Source organism: Oratosquilla oratoria, chromosome 24 (assembly GCF_046742065.1).
Source record: "Oratosquilla oratoria isolate Oo_2021 chromosome 24, ASM4674206v1, whole genome shotgun sequence".
In the NCBI taxonomy this organism is placed as follows: Eukaryota; Metazoa; Arthropoda; class Malacostraca; order Stomatopoda; family Squillidae; genus Oratosquilla; species Oratosquilla oratoria.
The window spans coordinates 31025422-31042997 of record NC_134800.1 but is presented as its reverse complement, the minus strand read 5'-3'; the positions used below and the strand labels follow the sequence as shown (position 1 = coordinate 31042997).

Below are 17576 nucleotides of genomic sequence, written 5' to 3'. Positions count from 1 at the left end.
GTGTGACCCCTAACCCCATTATTAGGGTGTCATTCCTTCATTTGAGTAAAATTATCTGGTTCAAACCAGATTATATAAAGAGGGTAAATTGCAAGCCTTTTGCTACTGAAGAGCACTTAGAAAACTGAACAAAATTACCTGGTATAAGTCAGTATAAAATTGTATATATCTCCTCAGTAATGGTAATTGTTGGTTCTAGTTTCATTGACTAGAAACCTTCAGCCCCCACAGTGGCTGGCAACTACCCTCGAGTCATCCTAAATAAATCTCTGCAAAGAATATTTGAACTGTTGTCTGTGTTGTAGTGTTATTGTGGGACTGTTCCTGTCACCAACTAAAAGTAGTAGGGAGCAGTCACCAGTTGTCTGAAGAAAGAAAAAGTTGAAAGATGCCTTTAAGCTTGTCTAAAGACCAAGTGCTGTATCCTCTGGGGTACACCTCCAGATGGAGGTGAAGGTTTTAATGCATACATGCATATACCAAGGGCTTTTTCCCCATGTACAAGGGAGGTAGCCAAAGTCAAAGGCATAAATCCACTCCCACCCATTTTATCCCCACATACTCCACTCCCATTCATCACCCCTCAATCCTATAATAGGTCTTGAAAATGGGTACATACATATACCAAGGATTTTTCCCCCTTACAAGGGAAGTAGCCAAAAAGAAGAAGGCATAAAATCATTCCCTCCCTTTCCATCCCTAAATACACTCCACTCCCCTCCACCCTTCCTCCCATCTTAGCACCTCCTGGATGACGGGTCATCCCTGCACCTTGTCCAGTGCCCTGGGTCAGAGGCAGTGTCGCAAGTCACAGCACATCAACCCTATCTCCCAACTCCCTTTCCACCCCTGTTCTCCTCCTCACCTCCTCATTTCTCACTCTATCTAGCCTAGTAACCCCCATCATACTTCTCAGACACCTCATCTCAAACACATTATAACTCCTTCTCTCTTCCTCTCTTATGTTCCATGTTTCTGCTCCATACAATGCTGTTAGCACAATCACTCCTTCATAGAGTCTCCTCTTAGCATCCATTCCCAAATGTCTATTCCTCATTACACTTTTTAATCCACCAAGGCATTTACTCGCTTCTCTCAATCTACATTCTACCTCCACCCCCACTCCACCTTTTCCTGCCACATTTGCACCCAAATATCTAAAAATATCCACCTCCTCCAGTCGCTCTCCCTTAATGCTCACTTCAAGTCTGCTGCCACTTTCACCCCTTGTACATCTCATCACCTTACTTTTACCCACATTCATCTTCAGCTTTCTTCTATCACACACTCTCCCAAACTCTGTCACCAACTTCCTCATTCCCTCCTCCGATCCTGCCACAAGCGCAGTGTCGTCCGCAAACAACAGCTGGCTCACCTCCCTTTTTCTCCATTTTCTTTAACCATCTCCAATCCCTGACCCACTACTCTTGCATTTACCTCTTGCACCACCCCATCCATGTACAAGTTCAACAGCCAGGGCGACATAATGCATCCCTGATGAAGTCCCACCTTTACCTTGAACCACTCACTCTCTCCATTTCTTATTCTGACACATGCTCTACTACTCTCATAAAAACTCTTGACAGCTCCTAGAAGCTTTCCTCCTATCCTGTATATCCGCAGAACCTCCCACAGTGCCTTCCTGTCTACCCTGTCATAAGCCTTTTCCAGATCCATAAAAGCCAAAAAAAACATCCTTACCTTTTCCTATAGCTTTCTCACATATCTGTCTTACCACAAAAATCTGATCTACACAACCTCTACCTGTCCTAAATCCACACTATTCCTCACCAATTACTCCCTCTGTTCCTCTCCTAATCCTCTCAATCAAGATCCTCCCATAAGCCTTCCCAACTACACTTAACAAGCTAATCCCTCTGAAACTACTACATTCACACTTGTCCCCTTTTCTCTTGTAAAGTGGAACTATACAGGCACTCCTCCAGTCCTCCAGCACTCTACCCTCTCTCCAGCAAACATTAAATAACCTCACCAGCCAGTCCACCATCACTGTACCTCCTTTTTTTAGACATTTTGCATGGCATTCATCCAGACCAGGTGCCTTACCTGCTTTCATCATCTTTCAACTGCCTTCACTTCATCCTTTCTCCTCCATTTTCCTCACTCATCATGGTCATTTTCTTAGCATTTCCCACTGCAACTATCTTTCCCTCCCTATCCTCCTTCACATTAAGCAACTCCCTAAAATACTCTGACCATCTTCCCCTTACTGCCTTCTCTTCCATTATCAACTCTCCATCTGCACTTTTTTTTTTTTTTTTTTTTTTTTTTTTTTTTTTTTTTTTTCCCTTTTCTTCTCTGCTTGATTCTACTTGAAAATGGGTAGCAACAAATAATTATCTTTGCCATCCATCTTGGGGGACTGTCACTAGCAAATATTTGTTATTTATCCTTTTTCACTATGTATATACAAATGGCCTTTTCCCCCTAATAAGGAGAGTGATTTAATCCAAATATGCCTTCACTCTTCACTCTTCACAGTGGGACCAGTGATGGATAACTGCAGTTAGTGGTCCTGCAAAACAGGCTTCAGAGAGAACCATCTCCCTGTTGCCCATTATCAGAATCTGTCAATGTCCTCTCCCAAGTCCAAAGGTACAACCCTAAAGGGCTGACACTGCATCTCCAGACTGGGTCCAAGATTTCTCTAAATTTATTTTTTTCCTTCATCTTTTCACATAAGTTGACAGCTGGCAGTTGCTCCCCTCTTACTACCACGAACCATCTCTTGGAAGAAAATTTGGACTTTTGTCTGTGTAGTATTTGTGTGGGACAGCTGTCACCACAATAAAGTAGTACAAAGAGGAGGACACCTTCAGTCTCACCAGCTTACAGTAGTAGGAAGAAGGGATCAGTCACCAGTTATTAGCTCCTGTGAAAAGGAGGTGGAGGAAATTATTTTGTTGATAAGAGTTTTTGGGCCCCATCTAAAGACTGATCGTCAGCCCCACAAGGCTGTATTTCCAGATGGAGGTTAGAAAGTTAATGAGTTTAAAAGATATGCAGCAGGGAGATGAATCTTTCTGATGTCCATCTTCTAAGACCATCAAATGGTTCTTCCCACACAAATATAACACAGACAACAGCCAAGTGTTTCTTCCCAGAGATATTTATAGGAGGGTCAGGGGCTATTGCCACTTGTTATGGGAAAGCTGGGTTCCAGTCATTACTAAATATAGATAGATTTGTTGTCATGCAAGCAAGAGGTTACTCCACCCTCAGGGAAGGAAGGACTACTGATGGAGAATTCTAATCTCCCGAGGCAGGAGGATGAACATGCCCCCATTCCAAAGGGAAGTACAGCCCCAAGGGAATGGTACCTGGTCTTTAGATTGGGCCCAGAAAATCACTTGATTCTCTTTATCACTCCTCTCCAACAATATCTCCCTCAATTATTCATGCTTTTTCACATAGGGAGGTCAGTACTCTGATACTTGACCTGCCACACCCCCTTCTAGTTGGAGACACACAGAAACTAGCTCCATGTGTATGTCCAACATGTACAAAACCTATCAACTTCTCACACAGGTCCATTAAATGCAAGATGTGTCACTCACCAACACAAACCAGTACACAAAGAATTGGAATTACAGCCACTACACAACATCCCCCCAAAAAACACTTTTCACAAAAACACTGTAAGCGTACTACAAATAAACATTATTGTATCAATCAGTCAGTATGTTGCCCTATGTGTTGTCTCTTCCATAAGACCTACACCTTCTAAGTAACCAGCAACAGCCACCAGACAGGTTCATAGGTCACTAAGGGAAGAAATATTGTGTTTTTGTTTAAGGATACAGTGTAGAGCTGTATAGTATGAGGTGCTCAAAGTCCTCTGTGTAGTGTGCAGTTGCATCTAAGTTAGATTGATCCTGTGGCCAGGCTTATTCTGTGCTAGTACAGCTACGGGATTGTGAGTTGCCCATCACTCAAGGCAACAATTGATTGAGTGATTGATACAAGAAAGATTTAAGAACAATGGAAGAAACAAAGAATGATAAAAGTTAAAAAGTGGCTCATCATTCCTTTGTGAATGAAAATTGGGCTCAACCTCTAGAAGAATACTGTGTGACTGGTTTGTAGGTGTGCAACTGAAGCCCCTAAAATATTGAATGTCTAACGACTGTATGCAGCCACTACTACAGTTGAAAGAAAAGGGTTTGGTTTGACCTTTTCTCTGCTAAATGGTTACTGTGTACGTGATTCAGGTTGTATCCAAAATAAAACAATCGATGCCCACTTGGTATGGAAGGGGTTAGCCCCCTCTGTGCAGTCCCCCCCCCCTCCCCCAAGATGAGTAAAATTGGCACCAGTAAAATAAAAAAGTGCATCATCATAACAAAGGGGTTGAAAGAAGATGGTTTCTTTGGGAAGTATTGTATAGATATTCAATCAGTGCAACATTGTTTATTATAGAGTTACAAGGAGAGTAGAATTCAGAAACTTGTTTAGCAGGATCTATGCATGAAAATATTGTCTTTAGTTCTTTAATATTGTTAGTTCTTGTTATGTTCATGAGACTGAAAAAGAAGGAATACTCTTATTTTGATATAGTACATTGCAATACCATCTACCTCATTATTGGTCTTTCACACAATTTCTATCCACTTTTACTTACAACACTCTTAGCTAGTCTGTCCACACTCGTTTGTTCCATATACCCTAACCATCTCAACACTCCTTGATCTACTATTTGACAACCCTCTTTCCTCCATTGTTTTCTACCTCACAACATTTATCACTGTGCTCATAACACCTAGATATTTCTCAAACATGTTTATGCTGTTCCTTTCAACCTCATTCAGATTTTAATTCTCCACTCCATATAGTGCTTTGGGCGCAATCACTCCCTTGTACAACTTACTTTGTGTATATCCCCATATATTTACTTCACATAACACTTTTAATTTCCCTCCTTTATTATTTGCCTCCACCCCCACTCTTACATTCACTTCTACATGTGACCCCAAATACTTAAAATTTCTACTTCCTCCAGCATCTCACTCTTTAACCCCTTCCATATGATGACACCTATGTACCGTATATACTCGTCTATAGGTCGATCTCGTGTAAAGGTCGACCCCCATTTTTGGCCAAAAAATCTGGAATTTTCAATATACCTCATGTACAGGTCGAGTGGCTTGTTTTTGTATTGGTGCTGTGAGCATTCCACTGTCTTAATGCTTTGAAGTGGCATGGCTTGCCTGGTATAGCAATTGATTATTATGGTTTTTTCACTTCATTAATTCTGCTGTAATTTGGTTTATGTTTTTTTCAAGTTCACTGATTTTAATATTTCATAAGTTTCACTGAAGTTGCCATTTCAGCGGAGTGAAAAACTTGAACAGATTACCAAGTAATGTACGGTATACGGAATAAACTGGCTAGGCGTGTTTCGTTAGAAACAATTTTAACCAACAGTGTCTCAGAGTAGTCTTGTAATCTCAACTGTGCGGATGATCAGGCTAATGATAATGTGGAGGAGGAAGATGATGTTGATGTTCCTATGGCTGATGAAGTTGATCTGTATGACGATACTCTACACAGAAGTGAGTGGGAGGAGCTGTTTGGTGGTGAAGATGACGACAGCAAGGAAAACGATTTTGGTGGATTTTAGTTAAAATATTTAGGATTATACCATGTGTCATTGTAACAGTAACAAGTTGGCAATACTGAACAGTTTGTTTTCGTGATGGTGAGATCCATGCATTGTTTTGGTAATGGTAACAATATAGAAAGCAAAATTTGGGTAAATTTTTAGTTTCGACCATGGGCGCAATATAGCAATAACTTAATTAGTAATTTTGTAAATTATAATGTATCAATGTAATATGCAATTTTGTGAGCAGAAATAAAAAAAAAAAGGTGCTAAAACAGATTTCGTAAGTAACGAAGTCATGTTGGACGAATGGTACGCCATGTTTGTTATGATAGATGCCGACGTCGAAGAAATGAAAGGATGATAAATTCGTGTAACCTAAACTAACCTAACCTAACCTAATCCAACCTGTGTTGAATAAATCATTACCTGCAAATTAAATGTCATCCGGCTCGTCCTCGTTGTCGTCGTCATGAGAGACGTTGGCGGGCTTTTCAACCACTCTCTTAGCTTGTGGGGTATACAAAGTTCTTGCAGCTTGAAGGAATGCATGTATCTCTGCTCCATAACATTCCCTCAAGAAAATGTACCTGGTGAGGTACTGTCGGAAGTACCGAGGCAGTCAATTGACAGACGACAAGATGGCGTCCCGATCCTATGCTACCGACTTCATTCATTAGCATATTTGGTTGTAGCAAGGTATTTTTTATTTTCACTTCCACCCACAAAATTGCATGTTACGTTGATACATTTTAATTTACAAAATTAATAATTAACCCCTTCCATACGGTGCCGCACACGTAGGCGTCATGGACTTAGATCTCGGTGGCAGCAGCCAATGCCAGCCGTACGACGTGTCGTAATAATACTCGCATCATAAAATATAGTCACCGCTTATATCGATCGTTCTCTCTTCACCCGTGAATTTTGATAACCATAGAAAATGCGATTACAAAAGAATTAGAAAGAATGTCATTATGGAGGGGCGACTACAATAAATATAATCAAGACGCCGATATGGCAGCCTCGCGAATACACTCGCTCCCCATGACGCCTACGTGTGCGGCACCGTATGGAAGGGGTTAATTTTCTATTGCTATATTGTGCCCATGGTCAAAACTAAAAAAATACCTAAATTTGAGAATATCACAGCATTTTATTATTTTTTAAACAACTATGGGTACTATAATAGTATCCATGATATAATAAGCTCGCCTGTGCTAAGAATTTTAACAAACAGGTAAAACCACCGTATGGGGTTACCGTATCTAGAAGGAATTTCACGTGTTTTGGTACGTACCGTGTATTTTATGTCCCCACTGTTTACTGGTAGTAACTAGTAGGTACATATTTTGATTTCTGAACCTAAAGAAAAGGTAAGAGTTCTTCCTAGCCTTTCTTGTCATGTCTGGATTTCAACCTAACAAGATTATTACTTGGGTATAGGTCGACCCCTAGGTTTTGGCCTAAAAAAAATTCCTTAAGATTTTGACCTATAGACAAGTATATACGGTAGGTGTCATGAAGGGCAAGTGGGTATATGAGGATGCTGGTGTTGGCATCTTGATTATATTTATTTTGTAGTTGTAGTTGTAGCTGTGACCCCCATATTCTGTGAACTGGCTTGATCATATCATCTGTGGTTAGAGGAGGAGAACAGGGGTGGTAAGGGAGTTGGGAGATAGGGTGGATGAAAGAGTATTAGGATGGTTTGGACACATGGAAAGAATGAGTGAAGAAAGACTAGTAAAAGAGGTATAGAAGGCAGATGTGGAGGGAGTGAACATGAGGGGGCGACCTAGGATGGGATGGATGGATGGAGTGAAGGGGGCTTTGGGGAAGAGGGGAATGTCTATTGAGAAAGGATGGGAGAGGACAGAAGACAGGGGTGAATGGAGAATGGTTGTATATGGATGATGTTGTGATTGCATGAGGTGGAATGGGTGGGGGGATGGGGGGTGAGGTAGTATGTGTTACCAAAATTTGACGCAGCCCAAAGGGATTTCTCCCCATCTTCTCCTTTTCTGCACGAAGGGACAGAGAGGGGGAGTCACCTATTTAATGAAGCGACCTTGCTGTGGATGTGCTGTCTTGCATCAATGCTTCTGACCCAGGGCGGTGGGCAGGGTGCAGGGATGACCCGTCATCCAGGAGGTGCCAAGATAAGAGGGAGGGTGGAGGGGAGTGGAGTGTGATAGGCATGGAATGGGTGGAATGGTTTTATGCACTTTTCTTTTTTGGCTACCTCCCTTGAAATGGGGAAAAAGCCTTTGGTATATGTATGTATAGTATTAATATTCACAGTGAAAGAGAACAAGTAATACAGCTGTAACTTTATATTTTATAATGTGACCATTGTGATGCATTATCATACATCAGGCAGCTGATGCTTCCCACGTGAATTTGACTCATATTGAAGAGGTTAAATAGCTCCAAACATACCACCATTGTCACGTTTGTACACTCATCATCCTACTATTGCCCATATTTACTTTCTTTCTCTTCTTACACACTTATTCAAACTGTCATCAAATGATTCAGTCTATCTTCAGAGTTAGCCACAAGTGCAGTGTCATTTGCAAACAACAACTGGCTCACCTCCCATTTCCCTGCATGCTCACACACCAACTCCAATAACACTCTCTCATTTACCTCCTTTACCATCTTATTCATATACACTTCCAACAACCATGACAGCATAATACAACCCTGGTGCAGTTCCATCATTTATTTGGATTGTCTGAAAAGTCTCAGCTTATCTCTCTTCTTTTTACATTTATGTGTGAAAACATTACCCACATCAGGTTTGAACAATTTGCTCACTATTTTGTATGGTTTACACAGATGTCATGATGCTCTGAAGAAAAACAAGGCCCTTATTGCACAAGATTTACGCATGCGGGATTACCAGAGAGAACTAGAGAGGAATTACAGCAGGTTCACTGATCAGTTACGACCTATGATTTTAGTAAACCACCTTTCTCGACCAGTCAGGTATGCAATGCACTTACAATAGTATTATGGAAATTGCAAAACCTTTTCATGAGCATGTGCATGTAGTTATTAACTTATCTTGTCAGTGTTAACAAAATTTGTTTGATAGTGGATTATATTGATGTGTGAGTTGCCTATATTTATTTATTTTTACTTTGCATGTTTGCATGACCATTTATAGTTATATAAGTGTTTGTGCTGGTAGTTGATTATAACACTTGGTAGAAGTAGTTCTAAAGCACCTGTACTAACAATGAACTAGACTGAAATATCTTTGTAGATCAAAAATTGCCTCTTGATGCTCAACCAGATTGATTATGACTTTGAAAGTGTGTATGATTAACATTGTTGATATGATTTTGCTCCCAGTATCTCTCAACTTTGATCCTCTCTAGAAGTCTAGATGCTGAAACAGAATGATTCTGGTTATGGTTTAAAAAGTGATGTATGAGTAACACTGTCAGTACATATGCATTCACTGTAGCTCCCAAGTTCAGATTTTGATGTCTGAGAGTATATCAGTAATTACATATTTCTTATTAACACCTGTACATATAAAAAGGGGCCTAGCAATTATTTGTTGTTCAAAATTAGAGGATTACATATTTTTGGTGTGGATAATTTTATTGTACATATATACATCTGGAATGCATATAAATTTAAGTTGTATTGATTTAATTGATATATAATAGTATATCATCATTGAAGCTATTTAAAGTTCTTTGAAATTGCCAAAAGTTATGTTATTCTAAAGGCTATATGTGTTACAATGCAGAAGCACTAGACATTCTGACAAAGTCAATACAAAGTCTAGTTCATACAGTTGTAGTATTAGTGTCATTTTTAGTGATGTTCTCTTTACTCAAAATTTTAACATTTCCTAAGTTTTTGTTACAGTCTTTCCCATACCTTATTTATATCTGACTCATACTTTCCTACACACTTATTTTCTACTACACTGACTTGTACCTCAGCATTGTGAGTTCCCCCCGAGGCTCCAGAGGCAGCACAAGTTCTGTAGACACGCTTGTCTCCCTGGAGTTCGAACTAGGCTTTCCTACTGAAACAGAAGCGGAATGCTAGCCCAGCCTGGGATTAGCAGTGGAGGTGGTGGTGGTGATGGTTTAGTAACAGTAAGTAGTGCATGCAGCTTTGTGCTTGCAGGCAAATAACATGGAATACCATTGGCAGAATTGGGATATTATATAATTAAGACCATTTATTGTAGAAGTTCATGTTCTTTGTCATTGTTTAAGATCATTAATAGATACAGGTAGAACCTATCAGAGTAGTTCTGAGTAAGTCAGTAAAGTTAATTATTTTTGGTACTGTTCTAAAAAGAAAATTGTGTATAAAGGTGTAAGTCACCTTGGATATCTTTTATTTAGGGACCAACAGTATTGGTGGTTCTGCAAGTTGGATGTCAGAGAGTATAATCACCCTGCTGTCAGTGTTCATCAGCACCCTCGTCTCTGGAGGTGCAGCCTCAAATAGCTGACTCTCAGTCTCTGAAAAGGTCTTAAGTTCTCTGGATCAGTTGGACTCTACCTCTATGATCTTTTCACATAAAGAGAACTGACAGCTGAGTTAACTAATTGTAGTATACAGGGAAGGAGCAATGCTCATTGGGTCATGTCTCATATTCTCTGATTTTCTAAGATACCTAAAATCTAAATCATTTATGGTCCCAAGTTAATCTGTAGCTTTGATTTCCAGTTATCATACTTGGATTTGAACTAACTTACGTACTGTTTGAGCTTGGGCTATATTACCTTTTAAGCTATTCCAAATATTTATACATCAATATGGAAAATTATTTCTTCATATCCTTTCAACATGTGGTCTTTCTTAATTTACTTCTATGACTTCTTAAAGCCCTCCTATCTTTAATCAGGAGATCTCTTCTATCTATGCAATTTATCCCCCTTAGTGATCTGAACATTAATCATGTCACCTCTTTCTCTTTGATCCATCAAATTTGGAAAACCCATTTTAGTCTTTCCTCATATGGTTTTATCTGCCAGGCTGGGGGCCAGTTTGGTTGCTGCCCTTTGTATTCTCTCAATCTTGCTTATATCCTTCACTCTGTGTGGGGACCATACTGATATGGTTTAACCACTTCAGTACGGGACTTAAATCTCGCGGGCAGCAGCCAATGCCAGCCGTATGACGTGTCGTAATAATACTCGCATCATAAAATATAGTCACCGCTTATATCGATCGTTCTCTCTTTCACCCGCGAATTTTGAAAACCACAGAGAATGGGATTCAGGGCGCATTTGGGAGAATGTAAAAACACAGGGGCGACTACAATAAATATAATCAAGACGCCGATATGGCAGCGTTGCGAATCCACTTGCTCCTCATGACGCCTACGTGTGCGGCACCGTATGGAAGGGGTTAACGTCACAAACTCCCCTCTATCGGAAGGCTAGGATGGTGCCCCTCACAGAAGACTTTGTACATGCATACATTCATATACCAAAGGCTTTTTACCCCTTACACGGGGGGGGTAGCCAAAAAGAAAAAGGCATAGAAAATCACTCCCACCCATTTCATTTACCATATATTCCACTCCCCTCCACCCTCCTCCCTCCCTCTTATCTTGGCGCCTCCTGGATGACGGGTCATCCCTGCATCCTGTCCACTGCCCTGGGTAAGAAGCAGTGTCGCAAGACACGGCACATCCACAGCAAGGCTGCTTCATAAATTCGGCGACCCCCCCCCCTCTTTGTCCTCCCATGCAGAAAAGAAGAAGACGGGGAGAAATCCCTTCAGGCTGTGTCAAATTTTTTCTCTTACATACTTCCTCACCCCCCCATCCCCCACCCACTCCCCCTTATACATCACAGCATCATCTATACACAACCCCTCTCCATTCACCCCTATCTTCTGTCTTCTCCTGTCCTTCCTCCACAGACATTCCTCTCTTTTGTAAAGCCCCTTTCACCCCATGCATCCATCTCATCCTAGGACACTCCCTCATATTCACTCCTTCCACATCTGCCTTCCACACTTCTTTTACTAATCTTTCTTTGCTCATTCTTTCCATGTGTCCAAACCATCCTAATACTCTTTCATCAACCCTATCTCCCAGTTCCCTTTCCACCCCTGTTCTCCTCACCTCCTCATTTATCACTCTATCCAACCTATCTCAAACACATTCAAACTCCTTCTCTCTTCCTCTCTCATGTTCCATGTTTCTGCCCCGTACAATGCTGTTGGCACAATCACTCCTTCATATAACCTCCTCTTAGCATCCATTCCCAGATGTCTATTTCTCATTACACTTTTTAATCCACCAAGGCATTTACTCGTTTCTCTCAATCTACATTCTACCTCCACCTCCACTCCTCTCTTTCGTGCCACATTTGCACCCAAGTATCTAAAACTATCCACTTCCTCCAGTCTTTCACCCTTAATGCGCACTTCCAGTCTGCTGCCACTTTCATCCCTTGTACATCTCATCACCTTACTTTTGCCCACATTTATCTTCAGTTTCCTTCTTTCACACACATTTCTCAAACTCTGTCACTAACTTCCTCAATCCCTCCTCTGATCCTGCTACAAGCACAGTGTCATCAGCAAACAACAACTGGCTCACCTCCCACTTTTCTCCATTTTCTTTAATCATCTCTAACCCCTGACCCACTACCCTTGCTTTCACCTCTCGCACCACCCCATCCATGTAAAGATTGAACAGCCAGGGTGACATAACACATCCCTGACAAAATCCCACCTTTACCTCAAACCATTCACTCTCTCCATTTCTAATCCTAACACAAGCTCTACTACTCTCTATTTATATGTATATATATAAAACCTTGACCATTTCTTGTAGGCTATCTATTCTCTGTTGCTCCATGGTTGTTTTAAAAGTAACTCTATTTCTCCTATCCCATTTGTTGTTGGCCTATCCTCTTTTTCCTCCATGGTGTTGAGAAGATTTTTCTTCTTGTTCGTCAAAGTTTCATTTTCCCGTCTCACTTTATCAGTATCTCTATTCTGAGCCAGGTTTGTTCCCTTTTCATGTTCAAATTTTTGCTCTAGATGGTGTAATCTAGACTCATGGGAGGAAAAATCTTTAAATCTTTGTAACTTTGTTAGAATGGAAGAGAAGGCAGTAAAGGGAAGATGGGCAGAGTATTTTAGGGAGTTGCAAAATGTGAAGGAAGATAGGGAGGGAAAGATAGTTGCAGTGGGAAGTGCTAAGAAAATGACCATGATGAGTGAGGAAAATGGAGGAGAAATAAGGAAGGATGAAGTGAAGGTAGTTGTTAAGATGATGAGAGCAGATAAGGCACCTGGTCTGGATGGATGCCATGCAGAATGTCTAAAAAAAGGAGGTACAGTGATGGTGGACTGGCTAGTGAGGTTATTTAATGTATGTTTAAGAGAGGGTAGAGTGCTGGAGGAGTGCCTGTATAGTTCCACTTTACAAGGGAAAAGGGGACAAGTGTGAGTGTAGTAGTTTCAGAGGGATTAGCTTGTTAAGTGTAGTTGGGAAGGCTTATGGGAGGATCTTGATTGAGAGGATTAGGAGAGGAACAGAGGGAGTAATTGGTGAGGAACAGTGTGGATTTAGGACAGGTAGAGGTTGCATAGATCAGATCTTTGTGGTAAAACAGATATGTGAGAAAGCTATAGGAAAAGGTAAGGATGTTTTTTGGGCTTTTATAGATCTGGAAAAGGCTTACAACAGGGTAGACATGAAGGCACTATGGGAGGTTTTGCAGATATACAGGATAGGAGGAAAGCTTCTAGGAGCTGTCAAGAGTTTTTATGAGAGTAGTAGAGCATGTGTCAGGATTTCTCCCTGTCTTCTCCTTTTGTGCATGAGGGGAACGAGAGGGGGGGTCGCCGATTTAATGAAGCGGCCTTGCTGATGTGCTGTGTCTTGCAACACTGCCTCTGACCCAGGGCAGTGGACAAGATGCAGGGATGACCCGTCATCCAGGAGGTGCCAAGATAAGAGGGAGGGTGGAGGGGAGTGGAGTGTATTTAGGGATGGAATGGGTGGGAATGGTTTTTATGCCTTTTTCTTTTTGGCTACCTCCCTTGTAAGGGGGAAAAAGCCTTTGGTATATGTATGTATGTAACTCTGTAAGAATTTCACTTACCTCCATCAGAGAGTATCCAATTTGAAACTTTTTTAATTCATTCCCAGCACCACATTGGTCAAGTTTTTCAATGGACTTGCTCACCTTTTTGGGTGTGAAACCTTAAATAGCTGCCATTATTAGTGTAAATACTCTTTTGCTTCCAGCGCTGAATGGCCTACCGGCTCCGGCGCTTAGCCTTCGAGCCAAAAATTCCATAAATCAATCAATCTTTTGCTTCCAACCATGATCAATTTCGTAGATGAAAACCACTATTTTCCCTCCCTGACTCTCTCCAAAAATTGGAATTAGCAATGTTTTGCCTCTACTGTGACCCTGAATAGCTTTGCTTCTCCCTAGTCCATTCATTAAGGTTGCAGCAAGTTTTAGTGTGCCTCTTTTATCAAGGTGATCATTGACTTTGAGGACTTGTTTCATGGTGTAGATGGTCTGTAGATGTTATATTTGTGCAGCCTGTAATTATCTTCAAGGCTTTGTTGTGTATAGTCTGCAAAACCTCCCACAGTGCCTTCCTATCTATCCTGTCATAAGCCTTTTCCAGATCCATAAAAGCCCAAAAAAACATCCTTACCTTTTCTTATAGCATTCTCACATATCTGTCTTACAACAAAAATCTGATCTATGCAACCTCTACCTGTCCTAAACCCACACTGTTCCTCTCCTAATCCTCTCAATCAAGATCCATAAGCCTTCCCAACTACACTCAACAAGCTAATCCCTCTGAAACCACTACACTCACACTTGTCTCCTTTTCCCTTGTAAAGTGGAACTATACAGGCACTCCTCCAGTCCTCTGGCACTCTACCCTCTCTTAAACAAACATTAAATAACCTCACCAGCCAGTCCACCATCACTGTACCTCCTTTTTTTAGACATTCTTCATGACATCCATCCAGACCAGGTGCCTTACCTGCTCTCATCATCTTAACTGACTTCACTATATACATACATACATACTCGTATACCAAGGCTTTTTTCCCCCTTACAAGGGAGGTAGCCAAAAAGGAAAAGGCATAAAATCACTCCCACCCATTCCATCCCTGAATACACTCCACACCCCTCCACCCTCCCTCTTATCTTAGCACTGTATATATATATATATATATATATATATATATATATATATATATATATATGTATGTATGTATGTGTGCCTGGCTTTATTTACCTAGACCTAATTTGCAGGATAAAAGCCATGTTCATAATATCCCATCTCTGTGTTCCCAGTGGTCAATTCTAACCTTATATTGCTCCATATTATTTGACTTTACCATTCCTTCATCAGAACTATTCCATGAATTAATATTCTTGTATGGAATGCTGCATTTTTATATCCTTTTAATATGTTGTATTTTAATTTTATCTCATTGCCTCTGATTTTCATTTGTTCCCTCACTAAGAGATCAATTATATCCATACCTTTCATGGTTCTAAACACTACTATTTCATCATCTCTTTTCTATTCTCTAACTTTAACAACCTTAGAATATTCACTGTCTTATTTGTGAGCAAGATATGGAACCATTTTAATTGCTGTTCTTATTTTGTCTCTTACCTATATTTTTTCATTTTGTGTGGCTTCCATTCTGTTTTTCTGAGTCATTGATCCAGTTTCAGAATATATCTGGCCCTGAGGTGGTGTTATTTTAAATATCTTTGTTTTCTTCACCCTTTTTTCCCCTAAAATCCTCTTCCTTATTGAATACTGACTGGAAGTTCTCATTCATTATTTCTGTTTGCATTACCTACTGGGTCATTATATCATTCATTGCTATATTGAATAATATGTTGCCCCAAGATTCTTTACTTCCCTCTGTCTCCCATTTTTCCCAAATTATCTCTCCACAATTAGATTCATCCATTAAGATCCTTCCTTACAGAATGGTTTGAATGTTTCATTTCACTTTAGGGTGCTTTTATGACTCATATTAGGAGTAAATAATGATGATTTGTGGATTAAGGCTTCAGTTCTATTAATTCTATAAAAATACAATGTACTAGGTTATACTTAATTCTCATTATTGTATATACATGAACAACATATATACCAATTATTTTTAACACATGTGACAGGAAGACACCCTCAGATGTACATAACCTTTGGATGATAATGTCACACCTATCCTCCAAATGATCAGTTATATAGAAGTTGGCTGTACATTCCAAATATGGCTACCATGGAAGCCACATCTGTATTCTGTTTTTTGTAGGTGGAATCTAGATGGCCGTGATCAAGAGAACTGCCCATAGGGGATACAGTGTTTTATAATGGCAGGAAAGAAGAAACTCATAATGTAAGTTTTTGTGTATTTACCTAGTATTTTACGGGATGAGAGCTATGCTCGTAGTGACCCGTTTTCATATCTCTCCGCATCCAGTTTATTTTTAAAATCTTGTATAGTTTTGGCATTCACTGTTTTTCCATTTAGTTTGTTCCAGACATCAATCACTCTGTGTGGGAAGCTATTATTTTTCAAATCTCTTCTGTAACTGTCCTTCTTTAGCTTCTTTCCGTGTCCTCTTGTTTCTCTTCTGTCCCATTTTAATAAGTCATTTCTATAAAAAATTTCCATCCCTTTCATAATTCTGTAAATGGTCAATAAATCGCTTCTTTCTCTTCTCTGTTTCAGTGTTGATAAATGTACATACATATACCAAGGCTTTTTCCCCCTTACAAGGGAGGTAGCCAAAAAGGAAAAGGCATAAAATCATTCCCACCCGTTCCATCCCTGAATTCACTCCACACCCCTCCACCCTCCCTCTTATCTTAGCACCTCCTAGATGACGGGTCATCCCTGCGCCTTGTCCACTGCCCTGAGTCAGAAGCAGTGTCGCAAGACACAGTGCATCCACAGCAAGGCCACTTCATTAAATCGGCGACCCTCCCTCTCCGTCCCCCCATGCATAAAAGGAGAAGACAGGGAGAAATCCCTTCAGGCTGCATCAAATTTTGCTCACACATACAAAGGATTACAAAGAATTACAAAGGCGGAGCATGCCAACAGGAGACCTTTTGATCCATATCTAGGTCGGATGCGAAAAAAAAAATCATATTAATAATAAAACAATAAATAAAAACTATAATAATGTAAATAACAAATAAAATACATAAATAAATGCATAGGTATAGTTAGATAATAAACAGGTAAATAGTAAATAATAATAAATTGACATATAACTAATAATAAATGAAAATCAGACAGACAAATGATAACAAAACAAAAACAAATAATATAAGATAAATTATAATCATTACAGCATCTTACTTAGGTATTTATCTAAATGATTCTTAAAGCTTCGAACTGAACTACATTGCACTACCTGTGCAGGAAGTTTATTCCATTCATTTACTACACGGTTGGCAAAGTTGTTTCTACCTACTTCCAAATTGAATCTATTTCCGGACAGTTTGAGACCATTGTTTCTTGTCTGATTCTCATTCAATGTGAAAATTTTGTCACTTTTGATGTTGTCAATTCCCTTTAAAATCTTAAAGACCTGTATCAAGTCACCTCTGAGTCTACGCTTTTTTAGGGAAAACAGATTCATGTGTTTTAGTCGATTTTCGTTTGATTTATTTTTGATATTTGGAACTACCTCACCCCCCATCCCCCTGCCCATTCCACCTCATGCATCACAACCTCCTCCATATACAACCATTCTCCATTCACCCCTGTCTTCTGTCCTCTCCCATCCTTCCTCATCAGCCATTCCCCTCTTCCCCAAAGCCCCCTTCACCCCATCCATCCACCTCATCCTAGGACGTCCCCTCATGTTCACTCCCTCCTCATCTGCCTTCCATACCTCTTTTACTAGTCTTTCTTCACTCATTCTTTCCA

General features: G+C 40.2%; 1 protein-coding gene across 10 annotated transcripts in view; it reads left to right on the top strand.

Moving 5' to 3' along the window:
- The window catches only part of Zir (dedicator of cytokinesis), a 661124-nt gene that overhangs the window by 618828 nt on the left and 24720 nt on the right, over positions 1–17576 (top strand). For 6 of the 10 annotated variants that reach the window (XR_012967574.1, XR_012967573.1, XR_012967577.1 and 3 more), the window contains 3 exons: positions 8468–8617; positions 9592–9750; positions 15948–16031. Coding sequence is in view for 2 of the 10 variants with exons in the window: in XM_076207845.1 (XP_076063960.1) it covers positions 8468–8617; positions 15948–15987 (190 nt within the window). In the remaining 8 variants the exon portion in view is untranslated. Of the gene's footprint in view, positions 1–8467; positions 8618–9591; positions 9751–10005; positions 11934–15947; positions 16032–17576 lie in introns of those variants that run through there. The other 4 variants (XR_012967572.1, XR_012967571.1, XM_076207845.1 and 1 more) reach the window with 4 other exon arrangements.